This window comes from Trypanosoma theileri, assembly GCF_002087225.1.
Source record: "Trypanosoma theileri isolate Edinburgh chromosome Unknown TM35_Tth_16_V1, whole genome shotgun sequence".
NCBI classification, from domain to species: domain Eukaryota; phylum Euglenozoa; class Kinetoplastea; order Trypanosomatida; family Trypanosomatidae; genus Trypanosoma; species Trypanosoma theileri.
In genome coordinates, this window is record NW_021639858.1 from 286,960 (window position 1) to 312,093 (window position 25,134).

A 25,134-nucleotide genomic window follows, 5' to 3' on the forward strand; every position below is an offset into this window, starting at 1 on the left:
TATATATATATATATATATATATATATATCTTTTTTTATTTTCTTTTTCTTCCTTTTTCTTCATTTCTCTTAAAGGGGACCTTCTCTCCTCCCACTTCCTATAGAAGAAGAAGAAGGGGAATATAGTTCATTCAATTTTCAAGTCCACTCAATTCCCACTTCCTTCACTTATTTGCACAACAAACTTACCGAAAAAGTTTTGAGCGAGATTGTTTCGAAGATGTGGTTTCCGTGACAACTCTTCTTTTACTGCTTGTAAGACTGAGGTATCTGTCTGCATCAATTTTTGTAAAACAACAGAGCTACATTGTTGGGTAGCCAAATTATAAAGTCCAGAAATTACAGTGCTTATCACCTTTTGTCTACCACGTTGATCCAAATTAGCCACCAAAGTACAAAGTACATGTTGAGTTCCTTTTTCACAAGCGAGAGCAGTAAATTCGCGAAGAAGAAGATCACATATATCACGATTTGTATGAATCACTTTCTCAACAACAAATCGACCATTTAAATGTGTTGATAGATTTACAACATGTGGACGAAGGGCATTACAGAGACTCGTATGTGTAGACGCTCCCACATGGTCAAAAAGACATCCTATAACATGAGAAGCGTAAGGATGTTGAGACATAGTTAATAATTCATCATTTTTAATAAGTTTACGGGCAAGTTCTTCAGCTCCACAAACCTTGATATATTCTTGAGCTGTTAAATTTCCAATGGAATCATATATTAAAGAAGTCATATCTTTTTCAAAGGTAATTGTAAGTAACTGACCAATTTTAGAATTTTTCACTTTGCAGAGTGGCAAAAGTTTTCGTACAACCAAACTGCCATTTGAATCTCTTAACATATCGACCACATTATTCCGTGTAATAAGTGTAGTTGCTATTTCTTCAACTATAGATTTTGTAGTGAGTGTAATAGTTTTCACAATAAGATGAACTACCACATGGACTCCAATATGATGAGTCATTAAGGAAGTTAAATGTGGTCCTAACAAATGCAAAAGGCGTTTAAAACGTTCATTTGCTACCGTTTCTCCAGTATGAGAAATAAGTTCAAAAATAGCTTGAACAACAAAATTGGCATCACTTGAAGTACACATTTCCACAATTTTATCTTCACAAAGAGGCATAACTACATCCAATACTTCAATAGCTTCATCTGAAGACCATTTTTGTAATTCAGAAGATAATAAAGCCTCTTGTAAAAATTTACAACCTCGTTTACTTTCTAGAAGTTTTGAAATATCAATAGATTTCATAAAAGATAAACGAGAATTTGATCGAAGAAAGAAGGCACGTACAACAGGTGATGCCACAGGATCAAGAATTAATGAAATTAATTCTTCTTGTTTTTCTTCTTCCTTTTCTTTATTAGTTTTTCCATCACATTTTGTGATACCCAATGTATCACCTATCCATGCGGCCGTCTCTGTGGGAAAGTGTTCAAGAAGATGTTGTATCGTCACAGATGAATGACGATTACGGAGTTGTCCTTGTAATTGTTCCGCTGTTACTGCATGATGTCTTAACACTTGGAGAATTCTTTTTTGTATAGAACGATCACCATGTTGGACCAATGAACTCATTACTTTACAAGCCACAAAATGTCCATATAATGTTTCATTCTCTTCAAAGAGTTTAGTCACAGCATCCAATACAGAAAACTTCTTTTCATATTTACAAGTATCTACAGCGGATATTAAAGCGCAAACCACACGTCCTCCACATTCATTTTGAATAACATCCTCTAAAAGTGAAACAGGTTCCTCTCCATTATTATTATTATTATTATTATTATTATTATTATCATCATTATTATTATCATTACCTTCATCTGCTGTCGTTACAGCTTGGTTTTCAAGCTGAAGAAATGCATCAACAATAGAAGATAAAACCGATTCATCTTTCTCAGAGTTTTCACGTGGTCGTTTACGAGAGACATCAACATCTTGTGTTTCCTCACCTCCTGCTTGACGAAGTAAAGTACAAAGATCTTCACATGTGGCAGGAAGACGGCAAGCTTGAGCAAACTGCTCTACAAGCATGATCTTTTTTTCATCGGATACAATTGCCCTTGTAGGCGTCGTACGTTGAATGAGGCGAACGGTAGAATCCTCTCCACGGCGTGTTGCCCTAACAGCTGCAGTCTTACGATCACGCTGTTCTCTCGTATGGCGAAGTTGCCTTTGATGTGCTCGCTCAAATGTGGCTTTCTTTCCCATTATTGTTTTTTTTTTTTGTTGTTTTCTTTTCTTCTTTTCTTCTTTTTTACTCTTTTCTTTACGTGACCTCGTTTAAAATATTCCCCTCCCTGTTTCTTCTCCTTCTTAAAGGAAAATCACATAAAAAAAAAAAGAAATACAAAAGAAAAAAAGTGAAGAAAATAAAGAAAAGAGGAAATGATAATAACAAAATACATTCATCAACAGAAACACCTGTTCTAATCCATTGCAGTAATTTGAGATAGGAGGTTTAGACCAAGAGAGATACTGGTTAAAAAGAAAGAAAAAAAAAAGAATAAATAAAATAATAATAATAAATATCTGAATGTTATCATAATGATGATTCTTCACATAAACCATCCCTTTCCCCCACGAATGGCCTTTACTTGACCAAAACGTGGAATCCCATGCTCTGTAAGAGTGGGAAACTTCACAGTAGCGTACAATCCTGTTAAAGATCGGCGACCCACCTGTCGGGTATCTGATTTTCCTCTTTTTTTAGATCCTCCAGTAACTTCCAAGAGATGATTTAAAAGTGCCCGCTGTTTCGTTACATCCATCTTTGGTAATGGAACATTAAACACACGACCTGTATCGCTAAGACATTGAAGTCCGTAAAAAACCACTACTTTACTATCTTTATTTTTCTCAGATGCCGCTCTTCCAATAGATGTTTTAGGAGTTGTAATAGCACTACGCCCTTCATGAAGAGAAGAAAGAGGAATACTCACAAGTCTACGAGCTCGTGGGTTACTAGAAGGTAGTTTCAAGAGTGGTTTTAGGATAGCATATTCCTTATCACAAAATGGGAGTAACTTTACTACTGTGCTACTTCGTCTGGTATTTTGTTTAGCCCGTTTCAATACTATTTTTGCAATTTCTTCATGATTAGCATCCTCTGCTTTACTTTGTTCTATCTCACTCAAATTAGATGTATCATCATTCACTGTATTAGCAGGTTTATCACTAGTATATGTACAAAGAAGTGAAGTAGATTCCTCATTATGTATATGTTGTCCTCGTCGCCGTGAACCCTTAGTGTTAACCACTAGATTTTCACTACCAGGAAGGATAGGCTCTAATAAACCAAGTAACATACCCTTTTCCTTTTCCCTCACTTCATACACATTTGTTGCACTTCGAATAACTGCCCCCTCATATCCATTAGATACATACTTATTCAGATAGACACGCTTCGCGTCTTCAAGAGAGTGAAGGATTGAGTATTGAATAAGTTGAACATATTCTCCTCCAATATTTTTAGAATTAGTAGTTATTCCTTTTTGTTTAATTCGTTTATTTGATTTAAGTAAATGAGAAGCCGCAAAAGCAGAATCTGTGACATTAGTATTATTAGTAGGATTTCTTCCAGGAAACAAAATAGGAGAGGAATAGGCTCTCTGTAAGAGACTCATCAAGAAATTCATCGCCTTGAGTCGTTGAGAAAACACTGAATAATTGGGAATAACACGAAGTAATTCCATATCAGAAATATGATTGGCTTTCATTACCTCAAGGATAATAATCAATCGTTCCTTCTCAATTTGTGAAAGACCTCTAACACTTTTTTCATTATTTAAATTAATATTATCCGAAGGTTGAAATGAAACAATATCAAAAATACAGAAACGAGGTAATGAGGCAACGTAGCTAAGAACTTCTTCCTCTGTTGAACAGGCAGATTTAGGTCCACGTAGACGATGCACTAACGCTGAAACGGCTAAAAAACCAGTTTTTACACCATTTTCATTATCTGAATCATCTGATGATTCTCTATGAATATATAATTCACCATCCAATACCAAGCGAGGGTCTCCACAAAGCCAACGTAAGAGTTGTAGTTCTTCTTCAATCCAGAACATACCATGTACAGGTCTCCCAAATCTAGAAAAACATGTAGATTTTTGAGATTCTGCACGTTCACTAACATATGAAACTATACGAACCCCATCGTGTTTAGGGGAAATAAAATACAATGGATTTTGTGAAGTGGATGCTTTTGATGATGTTCCAACTCCTGAAGATGTGGATACACGTTCTATGGTTTCAAAGGCTGATAAAGCCATCGGCTCAAAAGGCAAACTACGTAGAATGCGGTGAAGCCGAAACATTTTTTTTTTCTTTTTCTTTTTTTTCTTTTGTTTTTTAGGGGATTAGTCTACTTTGATAGTAGTTTCAATAGCTGAGAATTCCCAATGCACTGTTTTATAAATACATAAATACATATATAAGAAAAAAATAAATAAAGAGAAACCATAGTGTATGTGTGTCTCTCGCATAGAGAATCCATATGATTATCAGTGGGTCACATTATAAATTTTTGCGTCATAACAGTAGAATTACAACTTTAAACCAAATAAAGAAAGAAGGCAACAAACAAACAAACAAAAAACCTCAAACAACAGCACTAACACGCACCCAGAAGTAAAAAAGAAAAAAACAAACACACACACAGACATATATATATATATATATATATATATATATATATATATATACGCCAAAACCAAAGGTATATTCACACACTATCTCTCATTCCTAGTGTTGCTTTTCCACTACACTACCCCAATCAGCATATTTGAGTCGCAGGAAAGAAAGTTCAGTACTTACTTGGGCCAACTGTTGTTCTCGTTCCTGTTCCCGTTTCATAAGAGATCGGAGAAGATCCTCACGCTCAGCATCACGAGACTCCTGCTGTTTTTTCATTTCTATGAGTTCTGCCTCCAATCGGGCCACCGCCAGAACTTTATCGTCTAAGTGCATCGCCTCCTTTTGCAGCCGTTGACGTTCCCGTTCCAAATCCATTTGTTGTGTTTGTAAATTATTCACATCAGTGAAATTACTGTGCACTGAAGGAATTATATCATTACAATCATTTTTCATTTTCTCTTGAATTGGGTTATTAAAAGAAACTGGTGATGATAATGACTGTACGTGGTAGCAGTTTGTTGCCATCACCGCAGTTGAAAGTAACAGTTCTTTCTTCTTGTCATTTCGTTCAAGTAACTGAGCATTGACAGAGGTAGCGAAGATTTCGCTATGAGTCCCTATGTAATGAAGAAAGAAATCCAATGTTTCTTGCACATAGTTTACAAATCTATTCATCATCACACTTTCATCTATAATTTCGTTAACAGTTTCTGGATTATCTACTTCACTGTAAGATAATGACTTCCTAAGACGCGGATGATTGGGCATATATACACTCTGTGGACCACTAAGTGTATCAATAATCCAATAAAAACCCTCCATAAAACCAAGACATCTCGCCCCATAGACGATTTCATTACTGTTAAAAGTTTCCTTATCTTCAGTAACATCATTGTTATTACCAACAATAGATGGTGTCCTCTGCAGTCCTCTTCCAAGAGGCACTGAAAAGGCATGCAGAAGCCAATAACGATGAGGATTCCAAGCTAAAAATGAACCTGATACATCACACGAGAAGACTATTCCATGAGCTTCACGTAGAGCAACAACTGTTCTTTTATGTCCAATAAGCATCCGAATTGAATTATCTTGCATAGAATCATCCATTTCATCATCATCATATTCATCACTATATTCACTTAAGGAATTATCTTTCATCATTATTTTCACATCTTTACTATTTGAAGCGATACGAGAATTAAGATGCACAGGGTTATTTAAATCCCAAATACGAATAAAACAGTCATCTCCGCCACTCCAAAGAATACCATCCCCATTACGAGAACCTTTTAGATAAAGTGAGCAAAGTACACCACCAGTATGGCCCCGTAGAGAGAATGGATTTTGTGTTGATTCTCCTTCTTCTTCTTTTTCTTTTTCTTCTCCTCCTAGTGGCCAGACGTGAATGGCAGGAGAGTTTGGCCCAACTGAAAGAAGATATTTATTACCTACTGTAAGAATCTGAGATAATTCTCCTGTATGATGTCCAATTTTCTTATTTAAATTAATAGTTTCCTGTAACTTCCATGAAATAAGAATACCATCTATGGAGCCACTGTAAACAAAATTATCACCATCTGTTGCAAAACACGTAACGGAAGAGGAATGACCTTTATTAGAAGAAAAAAGAAGAGACATATTAACTTCATTTTCTTCTTTTTCCCGCCCTACGGAGAGTCGAAAGATTGTAATACCACCCTTTTCATCACCACAGCAGATCCATGAGTGTGATGGTATTACTAGCAATGCAGTCACAGATGCCATATCTGTTTCTTTGGTTCTTTTCACTGGTTTTCCATTCCAAGATTGAAATGCCATTACCGTTCCTTCCTCACTTCCACCAAATGTAATCAAAGGTTGAAGTTTATCACATAATTCACCTGGTTGATGAATATCAGCTACACATGTCATCGATACAGGATCTTGACTATCAAACGAGTGTAGTATTAAGCAATTTGTAGAATTATCTGCCCCAATGCGTTTCTTTCGCTGACTAAAACCTTTTTCTTCATCTTTTACTGAGCATGATCGGGGCATCACCCCACACTCTCTTTTCCCGCCTAAAGGGGGAAATAATAATTAAACAATAATAATAAAAAATAAATAAACACGAAAATAATTAAAAAAAAAAAGATAGGTTGTAAAATATTTCAGTGTCGATAACCCTCATTACTTCTTACAAACATATGAATGCATATTACACATCACAGAAAAGGAAACTGAAAAGGGATAGAATGACTGAAAAAGTAAAAAGTAAAAAAAAAGGCAAGAAACACGCATATATATATATATATATATATATATATATATATATAGAAAAAAAAATCACAAAGAAATAGTCTGATACCACAGAGAAAAAACAAGACACATACACACGAATCCAAGCTTTTTCTAAATAAATAAATAAAAAAAAAAAACAGACGAAAAACACAACACCAAGAAGAATAATCTGTAAGTTAATGTCAATGTGATATCTACATTTACCACTGCGGAGGTGAGTAATATGCGAAACCACCAAATGACACTGTCCGTTTACGCCTCCCAGCTTCCACATTCTGTTGTTGATTTTCTCGTTGTCGTTCTGAACTACATGGACCACCGCTGTTATGGTTGTAGTCCATCCCACTTGCACAGGAAGGCGATTGGTGTTGATGGTCATTACTAGTATGAGCATCCCCAGCGGATATAGTGCCGGATGGACTCAAACTATTCGTCGATACAGGTACGAGAGACATAAATAATGCTGCCAACGAACGTGCCCCACGACGTAGTTCAACTTTTTCATCTAAAGAAAGTACTTCTCCTGGTAGTTCTTGTAACTCTTGGTGAAGACGGTGATGGTTATTTGGCAAAATCTTCTCTTCACAATTGAGTCCAGATTCATTTAAGGGTTTTCTTACTTCCTCTTTTACAGGGTTAACAGAAAAATTGCTATGATTCATATTTCTTTCCCCATTTAAGGCATCAGGAAGAGCAGATATTTTCATTGGAGAAGAACCAGAGGCAGAAGGAAGTTGTAGAAAAAGATTTCCTTCTAATGACTCTTCCTTAGATTTTGATTGTTGCTTATTTACTAATTCCAAGTATTGAATACGATGACGTAGTTCTGCATTTTCCTTTTTGTAGAAGGCGCATACTCTACGACATTCATCTAGTTCAAACTGAAGGCGTTCCACCATTGATTCTGTGACATGTTTAGTAGGTATTTCAGAGAAACAAATATCCACTTCTGTAATAATTTTTTCTTCTTGCCTCTTTTCTACTCTTTCTATTTGCGGATGTTGTTGAGTGATACTTGTATCTTGTGATGTATTTACAGTGATAGATGTACCAACAGAGGAATGGATTGGGACTGTTACAGAAGGAACTGAAGAATGTGGTCTCTCTATGGATTTTTCAGCACTACCAAAAGAAACTACTTTCTTGTTTATAAGATTTTCTGTTTCCTCTTCATTTTGCCTAATCCCTTTTGGTGGTATGTGATGAAGATACGATGGAACCTGCGATTGACATCCATAAATAGAAGTCTCATGACTTACTTTCCCTGTGCTAGTGGATGAAAGTACAGAGAGATTAATTGCATCTTTGAAACTAGTAGTATTGAGCGATATGGCATTACTGGAAACATCATGTGTATTATTACTTTGGCTAGAAACTTCAGATGATTGCATTGTTCTTGGAAATGATGGCAAATCCACAATTTCTAAATTATCTGGGAGAAGCGAAGAAACTGCAGTAATGTGTCGACGACTTCTTGTTACAGGATTTTCAGCTATCATCAATGATTTTAGTGTGTGAAGTGATTTTAGGGATTCTAAACCTTCTGCTGTTCGTATCATATTTTGAGAAATCTGTAATTGTTCTAATCCATTGCATTTTTCAACTCCAACAATTGAAGTTATTCGATTACTTGAGGCATCAATAATACGTAATTTCGCTGGCAAACCTCGAAGACTAGTTATTTGATTATGTGATACCACTAGAATTTCCAAGTGAAGAAGCGGAAACAAACCGTCGAGATCACTGAGTACATTGAAAGAGGCATTTAATTTCCGCAACGGTAGTGGGAGTCCTCTAAGGGAGGCAATACTATTATGTGATACATCAACTGTTGTCAAGGTAGAGAGTCTATGGAGGCCTTTTAGAGTGGAGATATTGTTAAAAGAGATGTTAAGCTCTTTAATGGAACGTAAAACCTCTTGATCATCATCTGTAGTGAAGGCGGAAGAGTCAAATTCAATGAGGTTCCGCCGGGAAAGGTTGATCTGCATGTGTATATTCCTATCCTTTTCGCTTTACCTTCTCTTCTTTTTTTTTTTTATTCTTTCGTTTTCTTGAGTTATATGGTTCTCTTATAGTATTATACAGTTCGCTACTTTCAACAGGCAAGAGCCATTCGAGAGAGTTTCACTATTTTATACCTTTTTTTCTTTCTTTTTCTCGCGCCCTTCTCCACCTTTCTCTTACTTGCGATAATATATTCAAAATAAAAAAAAAGGGGTAAATAAAAAAAAATGCAAATAATAAATAAATTAATTAATAAACTTCCTCCTATCCTCTTGAATATCAAAAGAATTACAAGAGATACAGAGATACACAGTATATATTATTATCATTATTAGCATTTGTTATTATCATTGATGATGTCGATGATGCTTCTCCCCATATCAGAGAAAAGACAACAATAAGAAAGTATTTGTCACAGAGTCAAACTATCGCAATATTTTCTTCTTCAGCCTTTTATGCCTTCTTCTTTTTCTTCATATTTTTCCATCTCACCAGTCACCTCAGAGAGAGAGAGAGAGAGAGAGAGAGAGAGAGAGACAAACACACACACACACGCACACAATCCTCTCTTACCCACACCTTCACTACTTTCCTCAACCCTATTCTATGTAAATGTGAATATTATATATATATATATATATATATATATATATATATATGCAGTGTTCCAGCAAAGCTATGGAAAATCATCATCTGTATCGTTTCCTTCATCCTCATCTCTCAAATCGCTATTATCATGTGATTTCCCACCTCCACCTCCACCACTACCACCAAAATCCGCACCAGGAAGCTCTACCAAATGAGCCATCGCAGCACTTACAACATTTCCTGTTTCAGAAGGTAACACAACATTAAAATATTGTGGAAACGCCTGTAAAAGGTAAAAGACACCACCATAACGTTTTCGCACAGCCTCTTGCGCTCCACGAGGGAGATGTAGAATAATATTAGAGCACGCTTTAGCCCCACGCTGTTGCAAGTACTCCGCTACCAGACGTACCAGATCCTCATCTGAGAAATCTTGTCTAATAACACCACGTGGAAGTGGTTGACCAGGTCTACTTACACACCATTGTCCAGGTACCTGGTATTCAAAATGTTGAAAGTATTGTGGATAGTTACTAAAAAAATTCCAGAATCGTCGTGGAAGATAATTAAGTAACTCTTCTGGAATATTCTTTTTAAGAAATGTTTTAAGCGGGACATGACCTTTCTTAGGAAGATAACGATGAATTTCACGTGCGAGGTTGTCAGGGTCATGAAAAGGATTAGATGGATCATTTCTAAAAGCTATCCGTCGTCTTATGGAACGAATTTTTTTCTTATTTCGTTCTTGAATAGCAATTTCCAATTGTTCTTCGAGTGATAGTTGTTTTTTTTCTAATCGATCTTTAAACCGTCGACGCATTACTACAGCTCCATCTTCACTAAGAGAAAATACAGCTGCATGAAAATGAAAAAAACGCAAAAGTGTACCATAAAATATTTCCACCTCATTCTGTATAGGAGAAGGTATGGATTCTTGAATTTGACGAATATCTACTTGTCCCTCCTGAGGGACCTTACGTAAAATAAAATTACACGATTTAGGTGTTGGGGTGGTTTCACATTCGAGTCCATTATAACCCGGTGGTCGCAGTAACACAGATCCTCCATCTCGGTCAACCGCAAAGGCAAATACATGCTGCATCTGTGCAAAGTAAATAATAGCAGCAGGTCCTTTAAACGGCAATGCCGCAACGGCTGTATGCCCGGCCCGTTCAAGTAGAATACGAAGTGGCATCCATCGACCCGTCACACCAGCAAAGGCAGCAATAAATGGCTGCATCGCTGCAGGATCTGGTCTATAGCGGGCAAATCGCTCTTCTGCTACTTCACAACCATCCAAGGAAAACTTTGCATAACCACCATAGAGACGAATATATTTTTTACCAAATACTGTGACGATTTCTGAAGCACGATGTTTGAAATACATCTCAATATGTTCCTCTGTGTAACCTGGCATTTCCTGCAGGACTTCTTCTAATGGCACAAAGAATGGAGGAATATAAGAGACGAAGCTAGCAAGTGAAAGGACAGAGTCACTTCCTGTTGACATTGGTGAAGGCAAGGTAGAAGTTGTAACATTAAAATCAGGTGGTGGTGGAGGGTAATCACGCAGTCCAACATCATAGTAAAAATCTACTGAAGGCATATCATTTGGTGAATCTACCGTTATTCGAACTCCAGGATGTACAACTGCACCTTGTGAAAGACCTAGACTACTACCACTATGATTATTGATACTACTACTACTACAGGTATTACCTGTATCCCTTGTAGCCTCAATATCTTTTGGTGGATTACCTTTACAAAACATAAGACCACTATGATTCAAAGAAATACCAAGTCCATCCGCTTTTGCAAGTGCAGCAGCAAGTGTTTTGTGTGGGCGAACATGCCGTCGACGACTATCAAGAGAGAGATCATTATAAAGCGATCCAACAGAAATCCATTTTTCTGAAGGAACACGTTCTAACAGCTCCTGTAGCTCTTCAATCAATTGAGGATGTAGAGGAAGATCTGAATTAGGTCCATTGAGGGAACTACAGCTTCTAGAAACCAAGTACCAAAGATTTGCTGTTGAACTTCTGGCCCCACAGCGTCTTATGGTGCTAACAGTTGTAAAGCGCAACATTAATTATATTCTGTGTCTGATAGATTGGCAAACAGCAGAAACACTTCTTACGTTTAGTGCTGTACTGCCTTCAAAGAAAACATCAATAAAAAGAAAAAGAAAAAAAAAAAGGACCCAAATGAAGCAGCACAGTTATATATAATATATATATATATATATATTTGTAGAAGGTATGAAAAAAGAAGAAAAATATAGTTTAAATTTCTCTCTCCTTCCTCTTGCCATCGCAAGGCATTAATGTAAAGGATGCGTCGTCACAATACAAAAAGAAAAAAAAGTAAAATATACAACATCATCATAAAGGATAAAATATAGTAATGCAAAGAAGAAAAAAAAAAAGAGTAAACGTCCATATGCTTTCTTCCTCCCATCCTTTTCGTTATACTGAGAGAACAAAAAACAACAAAAACAACAACTCCATGCAAAACACTGCAGTATCTGCAAATTCCACACCGTTTCCCCATCTTCCCTCTATTTTTCGTTTTTTTTTTTCTTCTTCTTTAACAGAAATAAGTAAATCTATGTACTTGGGCGGACCTCCACAACGAAGACAGAGTGACGCAACCCACATGCCATATCACAAATACTCTCTACTGTCCAAAGTGTATCTGAGGAAGTATTAGTACTAGTATTATTAGTGTGGGAAGTACTAGTAGAGGAGGAATAAGGAAGAGGGGGACATTTCACTTTATCACCTACTTGAATCACAGTAGTGGGACTTAGGACAACATCAAAACTATCATCAAGAGCAAGTTGTCCATGCATGTTATCACCAAATCCAAGTACCATTCTATTTCCTAGTAGTATAAGGTAATGTTCCCTCCCATCAATAGTACGGACAGGAAGATCTTCTACCTGATGAGGAAGTGGGAGTGAGACCCATGTTGTTTCAAATGAGTCTTCTTCACCCAATCCAAGTATACCACTTCCCATCACTTCAACTTTACTACTTGACGTTGAATTCATTGGGTAACGGAAAATCGTTTCATTTCCAGCATGCAGAGAAACACCACTCTTTTCCTCCTCTTCCCTTGGAATAGATGAGGCTTCATCCTCAACCTGGTTACAATAGTAGCATCCCCAATGGAAAGTTCTCATACGTCCTGTATTTATATCTAAGTATGTATTATCTTTTCCTGGAGAAGTATCTCGAAAAACTACACTGGAGTGTAAATGCATTGCATGAAGACTAATAATCTCAAGAGGATATACACTTGATGGGATTACAGAGGGTTCAACTATCATAGGTAGACGCACAGGTTGAAAACGTGTAGAAGAGAACGCTGCTCGACGTTGTTTAAGAGGTTTCCATTTTTTTTCTATTAATTCTGGATAATCAGAAACAGTATTATTCTCAAGACCTTTTTGTTGATGATGTTGTTGTATCTCCACTTGAAGTGCCGATTGCATTCTTTTTGCCTTTGCCTGAAGTATTGACCACGTGTCTCCATCATATCCGAGTTCACCAAAATCACCTTTTCCGGTTGCTAGAATAAGAAGTGGGAAGTGTTGTCGTCGTCTTTCCTTCTCATATTCCGTTTCTTTTTCTATTTCCGTTTCCTCCTCTTCTGCTGTTATCTCAACATCACGAAATGCAAGTAATGTATGATGGGTTCCACAACTCAAATGTGTCAGTTGGGCTCGTTTAATCAAACGACATTCTCCTAAAGATTCCCCAGTTGTCTTATTGATAGTAGTTTTCTTCTTCTCCTCTTCCTCCTCCTCCTCCTTCTTATTCTTGTTGATTTGAGTAGCGTTCAAAACCATTGTGAATTCCATATAATCGCTATCTGTAGATAGACCAAGTTGACCCTCGTCATTCTTACCACACGCAAAGAGTCCATCGACTGTCCACGCAAAGGTATGATAGGCACCGCATGAAATATCAATAACGGGATGTTCATCAAAGAAATTAATACGTGTGGGTTGCAGTACAGACGCAGCGGTACCACGACCAAGACCGAGTTGTCCATTTTCATTTAGTCCCCATCCATATACACCTGTTGTAGTGATTACAAAGTTGTGATATCCACCTACACGTAAAGTTTGTATGATTCCAGGCATATTCCCATCATGATTATTCTTTTTCTCATTGTTATTACTATTAGTAGTATCAGTACTGTTGGTGCCACCCAAAAAGAATGGAATGAGAGTAATACGATTTTGTGAATCACACGATCCCAACCCAAGACGGCCATCATTGCCACACCCACAAACAGCGATGGCTTTGCGTGTGGGAAATTCTTGCATGCCTTGTTGAGTGTTTGCTACAGATCCCTCCATTGATTTACTGAAGAAAGAGAGAAAGAGAGAAACATAACAATAGCAACAATAATAATCTTTTTTTTTTCTTTTTACCATCACTCTTTTAGTTCATGAAGGAGTAAAAAGTAAATAAGATTAAAAAAAAAGTAAAATGGTTGGGTCATCTTGCTCATCATTACTGTAAGAGAGGATAAAAGACGATAATAAATGCAAAAAAAAAAAAATAACTAATCAATATAATACTAAATTGCTGCATTTCGCATCAGTTCACTTAACTTTACATTTTCAAAATCCCCCGTTAAAACCAATTTTTCCTGCAAACAATGTTGAGTGTTGATCCCTTTTGCAGTGTCTAGAGGAAGAACATTTTTCTTTGATGAATTCTTTTCTTTTGAGAGTTGAACATCATGAAATTGCAAGGCTCTATGTTTTGCCTGAAAGAATACACGAGAAGCCATGATAACATCATCCGGGTTTTGATCCTCCAAGTAACACAACCATTCTTCTATTAACATACCAATACCATGGAATTGCACATATTCCACAACCGATGGAAAAGGCACTTGTGAAGATCCATACTCTGTGGAACTATTTAAATGGAATGCCTTGTAGGCGGAGTGTGATGCATACAAGTCCATTAATTCAAATACAGTGCAGCCTTCCTGTTGTCGCTGAAGTAGATTTATTGCAATAGCACCACATGGATTTTCCGGTAGTTCTGTCAAAAGAAGAAATACAATGTAATCGGCAATAACTGTGATCCCTTTAGAAGCACAATACTCTACAAATCCTTCTTTCGATTGTGAATATCTTTTAAACGACATTAACAGAGGATAGAGAACTAACTAACACTTTATTTATTTATTTATTTCCTTCAAAGAAATGATCCATCAAAGCAAAAAAAAAAGAAAACAGAAAAAAAAAACTGCATATACAAAGCAAAGCAAAAAAATAAAATTGGTCATAGAGTTACGTTCGTTTCTGTTTATACATAATTAAGAGAGTTAAAGAAAGAAAAATCAGGAGTGTATTCACTCCCCCTTTCTCACACACACACACACATACAAAAATAAATAAATATAAATAAATATATATATGTATAAATGTATGGTAAAGGAAGACTTTCTCTCATCAAAAATAAATTATGCTCATAGTCGATTATTCGTTTTTAGCAATTTACCTTCAAAAAGAGGGATTTTCATCATCATCATCTTTTTTTTTTTACACAGAAGAGGAAATATAATTCCCCCCTTCCCTATATTTTTTTTTTTCTTCTCACCCTCACTCTGTCCATGCTGACACAATACCATCTTCTGTTGAAGTAAAAACCCATGGAAGGGTAGGGTGCCATGCGAGGGAGTACACCGCTCGTCGGTGTTTGAGAATCTTCACAGGAACCAGCAGTGGATTTTTATTGTAATCATCATATACCATACCATGAAATACGTGAACTTGTCCATCTGATGCGGCTGTTGCGAAGAGAGGATAGGCGTTGGTGTTTGTGTGGTACGCCACGGCATTAACCACACCCTTGTGAGACCGCATACGTTTGTATGGTTTGTCTGAGAAATCACAATCATACCATTGTGTGTGGCTTGTGGTATCCCCAACAAGGAAGTTATCACCTTCTGTGTGTACAGATAAACAAGTGGTAACACCTCCTGGGGCTTTGTAACGACGTTGTAATTTATGAGCCAAAAGATTATACACCCGTACGGAATTAGTTGTAGATAGAAAGAACAATGGTTCACGAGGATGAAATTTGCAATCTGTAACTATCTCTGCGAATTTACGGAAGGGACAGAATACCTTCCGCTTGGATAGTTGTAACATTACAGTTTGACGGTACTTCACATGATCCTTCGGGCAAAGTGCACATAGATAATCACCACGGGCATGAAATGTAAAACGCTTTACCTTTCCATGTAATGCAATCTTAAGGACTATACCAGCACTGCGTTCCTGAGCTGAAGCATCAACAAATTCTGCACGTTTCTCACGTTCTTCTGTATCATGTAAATCTTGTAAAATACGATGTGCAGATTCATCCTTATCCATGGTAGTTTGTACAATTCCACCACCTCCCAATGAAACTTCTCCTCCAGAGACGTGTTCACCATTTGTACCTGTTGCCGCATTACCAGGAGCTCGAAGATGACGTAATGTATGTTCATTCACCACATGATGGGCAGCGAACTTTGGTACAATAAAAACAAGACTGTATTCCACTGCAACTGCCAAAATATTAAGCGTTTTTACTGGACAGAACTCAACCTGTTGTACTGGTGCTCCCATATCATAACGCTTCATCAAACGACCTGTTAATACTTCATAAACACGTACTAAATGATCATCACAACCGGTCGCGAGAAATTGTCCATTAGGACTGACAGAAATACTGCGGACTGTCGCTGTGTGTCCCTTATACTGAAATGAGAGACGCTCCGGATATGGTCGTAGATCACGTGGGTCTGGAAGATCAGGAAGAAGTTTAGATGGATCCACAACAAGTCGTGTACGTTGGGCGCGTGGAAAGAAGGCGAGATCAAGACAACGCTGATAACGATCTTGAATAGTATGATGATAAAAGGGGACATGTCGTAAAGAATCAAAAGCTTGTGGGAGGAAGTGTTCCTTTCTGTCAATAGCGCGTAGACGAGCAAAACGTTCTTTTGCCTTTTCACTTGGAAGATACTCTGGTGGTGGACGGTAACTTTCATACGTGCCTGGTGGTGGAACCTTTGGTTTTGGCACACGATGTTGATATTTAAATTTTGTATGTGTATCCATTTCCACATTAGTGTCATCCCAAAGAAGTGTAAGCTCATCTGTTGTATTATCATCATCCTTCTTTTTTTGATCTTTATCTTCTGATTTATCTTTATCAGCCTTCATAAGACGACGTACCATCTTTGCGATAACCTTCATGTCATGATCTGGAGGAAGGAATTTTTTCTTAGATGGTCCAGTACCTCTAGCCAGAGGATGATTAAGGGGATCAAACTCAACTGTATCAGTTACCACATCTGTGTACATATTATAGTTTGCATTTGGTGTTCGATTACGTTGAAGATTAAAGATCATCTGTAAATCAGCATTACTCAATTGTTTCTTTTCATCATGTAAGGCATCATAGATAGTACGCATCGCATTTGGATCATCTGTTGCATCCAAGAGACGTTCCAACGCGGTTCGTTCACTCTTCATTAACTTTCGTCCCTCAATATCATATCCATAGTGAGTCTCATCCTTATACCACTCAAGTGGGATATCACCAACACGGTTAAGTGTGGCTTCATCTTCACTGCTGTCGGACTCATCCAATTTCTGTGTTGTACCAAGATGAAGAATTTCAGATTCGGTTTTTTCTTCGCCTGCCAGATCCTGCGCATCAGGAAATAAAAACACATCCTCATCATCATCACCTTCATCATCATCCTCATCATCATTATCACTCCATATAATTTCATCCCTTAAGGATAAGGCTGCGGTAGTTCCAAGAGGAAGATTTTCATTCGGTGTTTCATCCTCTGGTGATGGGATTTGAGGTGGGGGTGACAAGATTAAATTATTCTCCATAGCTTCTGCTACTGTTTCATTAGTTATTGGTGTTACAATAGCAGATTCATCTGCGGCTTTACGAGGAGTAACGCTGTCAGATGCCGTCGGAGGCTTCTTACGTGCACTCCTGGGCGTCTCGACACGTCGTGTTCCGCGAGTGGTGGGACCACGCTTGGGGGGCATTTCCTATATTACTAAAAACAAAAAAAAAGAAAAGTTAATTGAGAGAGTAAAGAAGAGAAGATAAAGGAAAAGTAAAAAGTAAAAAATAAAACATTTATTAAGTACCCATTAATAACGAGTACAACAACAATAACAACAGAGGTACATTTACATAGAAGGTGGTATATATATATATATATATATATATATATATATCTTTAATATGTGTATATCTATATTCTCCATGGTGTAAAAAAAAAAAAAAGAAAGAAAGAACGAAAAAAAAAAAAAAATAGCAATTTCAAGATTGTACATTAGTACAGTGTGAACCAGGCATCTTTACACGTTCCTGTACCTCAGCAGCATCTATCAAAAATTGCTGTAACGCTCCCTGAAGAAAGTTCATTACGTGCATGTGTGTTTCGTTATTACAAGAATGGCAAGAATCACCGTGGTGTTTTTTTTTACCTTCTTTTTGATGTGTCAATTTGAGTTGATGATGAAGTTCATCATTTTCTTTTTCTAGGGCACGTCGTCGTCGTTTCTCTTTTTCATACTGAGCCTCAACTCGACGCAATGTCTCTGCTGCAGAATGAACAACTTTCTTAATTTCGGATATTGAAAGTCCCTCTAAAGACGCCATGTCATTTGATTCGCTATCAGCATTATCACCATTACTACAACTAGTATTAGCAGAAATACCAGAAGGAGGAGTACGAGGAGGAGGAGGAGAGAAAACATTAGCTATAATAGTGGGGTTTATCTTTGTATCTGTAGTACTATTTTTACCCACTATAAGAGGTTTTGTCTGATCTAAATTCCACTCTAGTTCTGCAATTCGTTGATTTTGTGTTGATACCAACTCACGAAGTCGTGCCAACTCTACAGATGCAGCCAAAAATTCCTGTTCACGTACTTCAGCAGCTTTTCTAGACTTTTGAAGTTCCGCCTCGGCTTCTAATAAACATTTTTGTAGGTTTCTTGCCCAATCTCGTTGCATATTTTCTTGTTCTTCCTTTGATTCACCTCCATTATGTTCAAAGGAAGGAGTATCCCATGAACTGTGATTTCTATTCTCTTTCATGTCTGATGGAGAAATATCTACTGTTTGATTCTTTGTCTTCACTACACGACGATTAGGGTCTCTAGAGCGAAGTTTAAAAGAAAGATTCGGCCTTGCCGCTATGTTAGAATTTACCGCACATGTTTCTGCAGCTGTGGGTGAACATGTCTTTTCACGCATTGGTGGTGATGATGCAGCGTCTCCATTTTGTTGCAATATCATTCCGCAAGGAGTCTGTATAGAAACAATAATAAAATAGATGGGATCTGTATAGTAGAGAGGAGTGTATATTCTGAAGCTTAATAGCAATTCTACTATGAATATTACTACCAGGTGATGGTACTCTTCCTCTTTCTACCGGTATTCTCCCTTATGTTGTTATTGCCTATTGTAGGTGGAGGTGAGAGAAGACGAGGGACCACTTTTTATCTCCACCGTCCTCACTTTTGACTGTGAAGATCTCTACTCTAACCTTTCTAAAGCAAAATGAAAAGAAGTGGTACGATGTGAGAGAAAAAAAAAAAAAGAAAAATGATGATGTTATTTTTTACATGCTTTTCAAACTAACTCAGAGTATATCTCTCATCATTCCCCTTTATGATCACCTCATTTCTGCGGCTTTGCATTTGGTATTTAAGCGAGCTAAAAAAAAAAAAAAAATGTTCTGTTCAGGAAAAGTGAAACCGAAGACGAGATGAAGAAGCACACGGTTTCTCCATGCGAAAAGTTATCATCACTCATCTTCGCATCACTCAAATCCCACACTTTTTTTTTTTCTTCTCATCCCACTCTCTGATTAACAGAATCAACTTCCGTACAATTCTTCTCTCCTTATTTTACATCTCTCCAACTAGCTTTAAGTATCACATGATTTGATCTTCTTTCTTCATCTATTACAGATTCTCTCTCTCTCTCTCTCTCTCTAAATCCTCCTCGTCCTCTCTATCCTTCCGTTTCTCTTTACCCACCACACAGATATACGCACACATTTTGATACACTGGCGGTAACAACAACACAAATAGAAAAAGAAAAAAGAACGGATAGAAAAACAAGGAGAGAGAGAGAGAGGGTATGTGTTTGTGTGTGTAAAACAGAAATAAATGCGAAGAAGGAAAAAAAAAAGCAATGGTATAGATGTGTACGTACGTCATTGAGTATCTAAGAGATAAACAACAAAAAAAATTGAGCAAGAAGTCAGATATAAAGAGAAAGAGAAGGTGGCTATATTCGCACACTTTTTTTTTTTTGTTTGCTTTTCTTTTCCTTTTTCTCTGAACGACTAATTAATTAGGTAAGTAAGTAAACGAGCTAATATCTAAGTAAAACTGATATTTCCATCATACAGAAGTCAACGAATAGAAGATTTTTTCATCCTCTATTTCTCTTAGAACGCCTTTTTTTTCTTTTTTCTTCCTTTTGTTGTTTTCCATTTTCTTCTCTACAGTGTATTTTTTTTTTCTTGTTTTCCATTTTCGTTTTGTACTTATTTTCTTATATATAATTTTTTTTTTTTTCGTCTGCTAACATAAAAATGTGAAAAATATAAAACCATTTCTTAAATTAGATAGAGCTTTACTCTTCATCCAGAGCAAATGACTCATCTTCTCGACTATCTTGCGATGGTGATTGTTCACACTCTGCTTCCAAGTCGAGTTGCTGCTGCAGATTCCGTATAGCCTCAAGTCGATCCATTGTGCTATTGTTAGTCGTTGTTGTAATTGTGGTAACAGTTGAACGGTCAGTAGTTGTTTTTGATGGACCAGAACGCATTAGTGTTGCTTTTATAACGTGCATTTTACGTGGAACTTCTTCTGTGTCCACCACTACAGAAAGATGATTGTTCACTGAATATTTCTGTTGCTCCATCCCCATTTCCATCTCTTGATTACCTTCTTGTTGTTGTTGTTGTTGTTGTTGATCTTCTTCTTGACGTTTTTGAGTTAATGTCAATATTTCACCTGACATTGTGGTTGGTTTTGAAGAAGTTTGGGCCGAATTCCAATTGAGAAGCGTACCCCCACTTAATTTTTCTCGTGATGTGGCCGCACTAGCACTTCTACTGGGAACGACAGGACTCACCCGTGGTGTTGGTTTGGTACTGCGTCTCCCATTCTTCATATCTTCGCAGATCTTTTGCATCTGCAATGCCCTGGAGAGAGTACCGGAAGCGTTGCGAGGTGAGGGATCAACTCCCGTGTCGACTGGTGTCCCTTGCGCACTTCGCTCGCTTGCGGTGGTGGTGGTGCCGGTGTTAGGAGCGCCAGTGACACGCTGCGAGGGAATATGCCCAATATTGTTGTTATTAGTATTATTACTGTTGTTGTTGTTATTATTAGTATTGTTGTTGTTGTTGTTGTTGTTGTTGTCCATTCGCCGTCCCCGTTCTTCTGTTGCCTGTGGTGAGAGTGGGGCAGGGGAGTTCACCCAACTCGGGCGGGGTGAGGCACATTGGGCCCGGGCCCGCGCGAGAACTGCCTCATACACAAGTTGATGTTCAGCGTTTGTGGATGGAAATATACGGCGGAAATTATGTAATTTAGAGTCTTCACGGGCACGACGTTCCTCTACAAATTTATTCCACTCCGCCGCTTGTTCTTGTACCGCTGAACTATTTAACTGACTCTGGCTTAGATTCTGGTTTTGTTGTTGTAATAAAGAGGAAGTACTAGGAGATGATGAACTCATGGTCATTTCATTAGGATTAAGGGTTTTGCCCCCAGGTACAATAGACGCAGATGCCGGATGCCGCATAATACGCTGAACAAATTCATCTCGAACCTTTTTTTCATCTCGTTTACGGTCCGTTGTTTTTATGTCCAGTATATTCCATACTTCAGTGACAAGAGCGTGTTTGATATTATAATCTAGTGGAGTATCTGTTGCAAGTGATGGAGTATGGTTAACTTCCATTAGCCACGGTTTCATTTTACTATCAATAAGAATATCGAAACCGAGGATTTCAAAACAATTGTATCCGTCATTATTTCTAGGAAAACATGAATTGTAGACATTTGCAATTTGTGGCTGCGCGACAAGGATTGTCTTGCATATGACATGAGCAACACGTTCCCAGAATTCATCTGGATCTTGCCCTGAAGATTCTAACCATTCATTAAAAAATTTAAAGTTACGCTTGTTTCCAATACCACCATTTTCAGCATCATCATTAAACACATATTCTGGACTCTGTTTATTAACAGCATAATTTGTGAGATGTTTACATGCATTTCGAACGTTGCTATCGGTGGGTTTTTCGTATATTTCTGCACACAATCGTACGAGACCGTCATTAAAGAGAAAAATAGACGGTGCACGAATTGATGTCAAGAGGACATAAACACGGAGGTCAAATTTACGTCCTTCTAGCAACAAAGGTTTTCTAATATATTCTTGTATAATATAATTATCAAGATCATCTACAGCATTCAATGGGTCACGTGTAACGACAATACCACGACCTTGACAACCGGAATTCGGTTTCATAATAAAAAATTTTGACATTTTCTTTGCACGTAACGCGGTAATAAATCGCATAAATTGAGCCCGTTCACTCCGAAGTGACCAAGTGCGAGGGTAAAAAAGATAATGTGTAGGTAATAACTTTCGCATTCGACCAAGTGTCGTACCCAGATGTCCTTTTCGGCATAAAAGGTGCATAGAAGGGAAATGATTGGTACGTTGCCAGTTTGCGAGACGTACCAAACGTGTAAGTGGAAGAACTGTATCAGACCATACAAGATTGAACTGATTTTTCTCTAGATCTTCTTCCGTCTCTTGGATCTTAAATCCATGCTCCTCAGCAATAGTTCGGAGAAGAGAGTATTTACACAAGAAGAGATTAACCACTTTTTGCTGCACCCTAGATCGTTTGGCACTGGTAGACTTGGAACGAGTACTTAAATATCCTCCTTTATTTTTAGGACGCTCAAGATCTGTCAGACGCAGTGACAATACTGGGGAGTGTCTGGTAGTAATATTAGTAGCAGTAGAAGTGGTATTAGTAATATTATTATTACTATTTTCATTAGTACTATTATTATTAGGAGTAGTGCTAGAAAAGGAGTGATTATTATTTCCTTCCATAATTTTATCTACCTTGGCGCTTGGATTGCGTCGCCGTGCTGAAGACCTACAAGTGCTTCTAACACTCTTCTGTGCGTCCGTTAAAGTCTCTCCGCCCAATTCTTTTGACCCATGGCTGATACGATGAAAATTAGTAAACCATTGTCGCTGAGATGCACTGCTGATACCACCGGTAAGCGTTGGAGCTCCAGGTGATCTTGAAGCCTCTCGCCCCGATGATTTAGCAGCTGAAAGATGTGGAATAACAGGTTTGTGTACACTCGTATAACTGTCGTGGCTACGAGTGCAAGAACTTTCTTTATTAATGGATGTGTGCTGCATCACAGTTGTGCGATACCGCCCCTCATGATTCAACTCATCAGTACGCAACCCTGAGTCTGAGTTCAGTTGTTGTTGTTGTTCTGTTGTTGCTGTTGTAGTGCGTAGCCGTTCCTTTGTGTGTCCACTTCCGCTACGCCAGCGTGATGGAATGACCGAGGCCGGGGGCTCCAATCGATGGATGTGTTGTACTACACTAGATACCGATGCGCTGCCGCTTGCCACTGCTGTTGTTGTTGTTAATGGTGTAGGGGTGGTTGTATTATTTTCTGAACGTGACACTGACGGAGAATTAGACACCGAATTCCCCGGAATTGGCTTTACTGTAGCTATCCGGGGCTTTGCTATCACGGGCTCCGCCATGTGGGTTGGATCTCTTATACAATGGTAAAGAAAAGAAAAACAAAAAAAAAAAAAGAAAGAAAAAAAAGGAAATACTTGTAAGAAATTTACTTGAAATCAATTTCTTTTTACTTTTTGTACCAAATTAGTTTATGTATATATCCCCCACAAAAAAAAAAAAAAAATACTTCAAGAAAAAAAAAGAAGAACATAGATCCAGGGATAGTACACTTACACCCCACAAACTCATGAGAGTAAACGAAGAAAACTCATTCTGTACATTCGACCACTACAGCAGGCGCTTCCGCATTCTTCTCGGTTGCTTCTGCTGCAGCTGTTGTTGTTGTTGTTGTCGCTGCTGCTGCTAAAACTGTCCTCAATATACTGGAATGTGATTTTACCTCAGCAGATGGCACAACCAGAGTGTGCTGTTTTGACATGGCGAGTAAAGCCAAATGAAGTTCCTCTGGGAGAGTAGAGGGGGAAACAACAATATCCGTCTTGTAACGCTGTAAAAACTTCACTACCTGTCCAGATACATTAATCACTGTTGGCTCCGACACTTGTTTTGTGGGTTTAAGTTGACACACTGAAATCCCTGGCCATTGCTGCTGTTCTTGTCCCTCTGCAGCATCTTCACGCCCATCAGCAGTAGGCGGGACTTCCCCTTCCAACGTGATCACAGATTCTTTCTTTGGAAGATCAGCTACCGTATTATTTTCTGCTACTATACTCTGAGGCAAGGGAGGAGTTGCAGGATCAGTTTCTTCATTTTCCTGTCCACATGTTTCAGATTCTATGGTTGATTCAAATTCCTTCAAAAGTGTTTCTATCACTTGTGAGTACCGCTCCACTTCTTCTGGGGGTGTATTATACTCAGCAACTACGACAACGCTAACAGTGTCACTGCTCTTTTTTCGACGCCGTTCAAGAGCGTACTGCACCACAAGGGAATCCTTCGCGAGAGACTCTTCATCACCAGGACGGGGCACAAGCACCACAACGTATCGCAGCATTGCGGTATTTATCCGCATTGTGCAACCACCAGTTTTAATAAACCATAGAGGGTGTGTTTGACGTACAGTACTGAGTATAGCCTTGCTTACGTGACCCACCAGAATGCTTTTACCGGCCGTACTATTCCCAGAACCTAATACGAGAGCTTCTGCTTGATGGTGGTTTAACCGTTCAAGGGCATATTCTGCAACAGCATTTGCACGACTTTGGGTCGCTTCTTCAGCTCCATTCACGGAGTTAGCTTCCATCTCCGCTTCTGTTGTTGGGGCCGCTGGTGGTGGTGGTGACGAAATATCGGCTTCTTTCTTCGCATGTGATGATGATTTGGAAGGGGAACTGTTGTGCTGTTGTGCCACTGCTGATATTGATGGTGTTTTCCCTGCCACTGTCGGTAGATCCAGAACCATTGTCTCTAATTTATAATTAAGTGTATCACGTGTGACTTTACTCTCCATGATTGCCTCAAGCGATTTTTGCACAACTACAGCGGGTGACAGGCAGTGGAGCGCAGTTTGTTCATCCACCACGATGGATGTCTTCGCATTGTTTTCCCTCGATGCCGCAGTCCGCAGTGCTGTATCCTTATCCCACGCATGCAGTAGAATCAACTGTGCTCCATCATGCTGTGGCATCAAGTGACCGGGAACAGAGGCCCATCCAATCGCTTTCACAGAGGCTGGTGCCCCATCACACATGAC

General features: G+C 38.2%; 11 protein-coding genes across 11 annotated transcripts; all 11 read right to left on the minus strand.

The window, feature by feature from the left end:
* Positions 1-148: 148 nt before the first annotated feature.
* Positions 149-2,230, minus strand: TM35_000162050 (pumilio-repeat, RNA-binding protein; the record flags this gene model as incomplete). The annotated part of the gene is made up of 1 exon (XM_029026077.1): positions 149-2,230. The coding sequence occupies one exon, from the start codon at positions 2,228-2,230 to the stop codon at positions 149-151; it is 2,082 nt and encodes a 693-aa protein (XP_028882633.1).
* A 347-nt stretch (positions 2,231-2,577) lies between these two features.
* TM35_000162060 (putative DNA ligase) lies at positions 2,578-4,341 on the minus strand (the record flags this gene model as incomplete). The annotated part of the gene is made up of 1 exon (XM_029026078.1): positions 2,578-4,341. One exon carries the CDS (start codon positions 4,339-4,341, stop codon positions 2,578-2,580), a length of 1,764 nt encoding a protein of 587 aa, XP_028882634.1.
* A 427-nt stretch (positions 4,342-4,768) lies between these two features.
* Positions 4,769-6,697, minus strand: TM35_000162070 (uncharacterized protein; the record flags this gene model as incomplete). The annotated part of the gene is made up of 1 exon (XM_029026079.1): positions 4,769-6,697. One exon carries the CDS (start codon positions 6,695-6,697, stop codon positions 4,769-4,771), a length of 1,929 nt encoding a protein of 642 aa, XP_028882635.1.
* A 443-nt stretch (positions 6,698-7,140) lies between these two features.
* TM35_000162080 (uncharacterized protein) lies at positions 7,141-8,931 on the minus strand (the record flags this gene model as incomplete). The annotated part of the gene is made up of 1 exon (XM_029026080.1): positions 7,141-8,931. One exon carries the CDS (start codon positions 8,929-8,931, stop codon positions 7,141-7,143), a length of 1,791 nt encoding a protein of 596 aa, XP_028882636.1.
* Positions 8,932-9,623: 692 nt separating this feature from the next.
* Positions 9,624-11,624, minus strand: TM35_000162090 (uncharacterized protein; the record flags this gene model as incomplete). The annotated part of the gene is made up of 1 exon (XM_029026081.1): positions 9,624-11,624. One exon carries the CDS (start codon positions 11,622-11,624, stop codon positions 9,624-9,626), a length of 2,001 nt encoding a protein of 666 aa, XP_028882637.1.
* Positions 11,625-12,143: 519 nt separating this feature from the next.
* TM35_000162100 (chromatin binding protein) lies at positions 12,144-13,907 on the minus strand (the record flags this gene model as incomplete). Its single annotated transcript, XM_029026082.1, has 1 exon — positions 12,144-13,907. The coding sequence occupies one exon, from the start codon at positions 13,905-13,907 to the stop codon at positions 12,144-12,146; it is 1,764 nt and encodes a 587-aa protein (XP_028882638.1).
* Positions 13,908-14,131: 224 nt separating this feature from the next.
* Positions 14,132-14,713, minus strand: TM35_000162110 (uncharacterized protein; the record flags this gene model as incomplete). Its single annotated transcript, XM_029026083.1, has 1 exon — positions 14,132-14,713. The coding sequence occupies one exon, from the start codon at positions 14,711-14,713 to the stop codon at positions 14,132-14,134; it is 582 nt and encodes a 193-aa protein (XP_028882639.1).
* Positions 14,714-15,170: 457 nt separating this feature from the next.
* Positions 15,171-17,633, minus strand: TM35_000162120 (ribosome biogenesis protein ERB1; the record flags this gene model as incomplete). Its single annotated transcript, XM_029026084.1, has 1 exon — positions 15,171-17,633. The coding sequence occupies one exon, from the start codon at positions 17,631-17,633 to the stop codon at positions 15,171-15,173; it is 2,463 nt and encodes an 820-aa protein (XP_028882640.1).
* Positions 17,634-17,913: 280 nt separating this feature from the next.
* On the minus strand, positions 17,914-18,897 carry TM35_000162130 (uncharacterized protein; the record flags this gene model as incomplete). The annotated part of the gene is made up of 1 exon (XM_029026085.1): positions 17,914-18,897. One exon carries the CDS (start codon positions 18,895-18,897, stop codon positions 17,914-17,916), a length of 984 nt encoding a protein of 327 aa, XP_028882641.1.
* A 1,351-nt stretch (positions 18,898-20,248) lies between these two features.
* TM35_000162140 (putative tubulin-tyrsoine ligase-like protein) lies at positions 20,249-23,440 on the minus strand (the record flags this gene model as incomplete). The annotated part of the gene is made up of 1 exon (XM_029026086.1): positions 20,249-23,440. The coding sequence occupies one exon, from the start codon at positions 23,438-23,440 to the stop codon at positions 20,249-20,251; it is 3,192 nt and encodes a 1,063-aa protein (XP_028882642.1).
* A 248-nt stretch (positions 23,441-23,688) lies between these two features.
* On the minus strand, positions 23,689-25,131 carry TM35_000162150 (uncharacterized protein; the record flags this gene model as incomplete). The annotated part of the gene is made up of 1 exon (XM_029026087.1): positions 23,689-25,131. One exon carries the CDS (start codon positions 25,129-25,131, stop codon positions 23,689-23,691), a length of 1,443 nt encoding a protein of 480 aa, XP_028882643.1.
* Between the last annotated feature and the right edge of the window lie 3 nt (positions 25,132-25,134).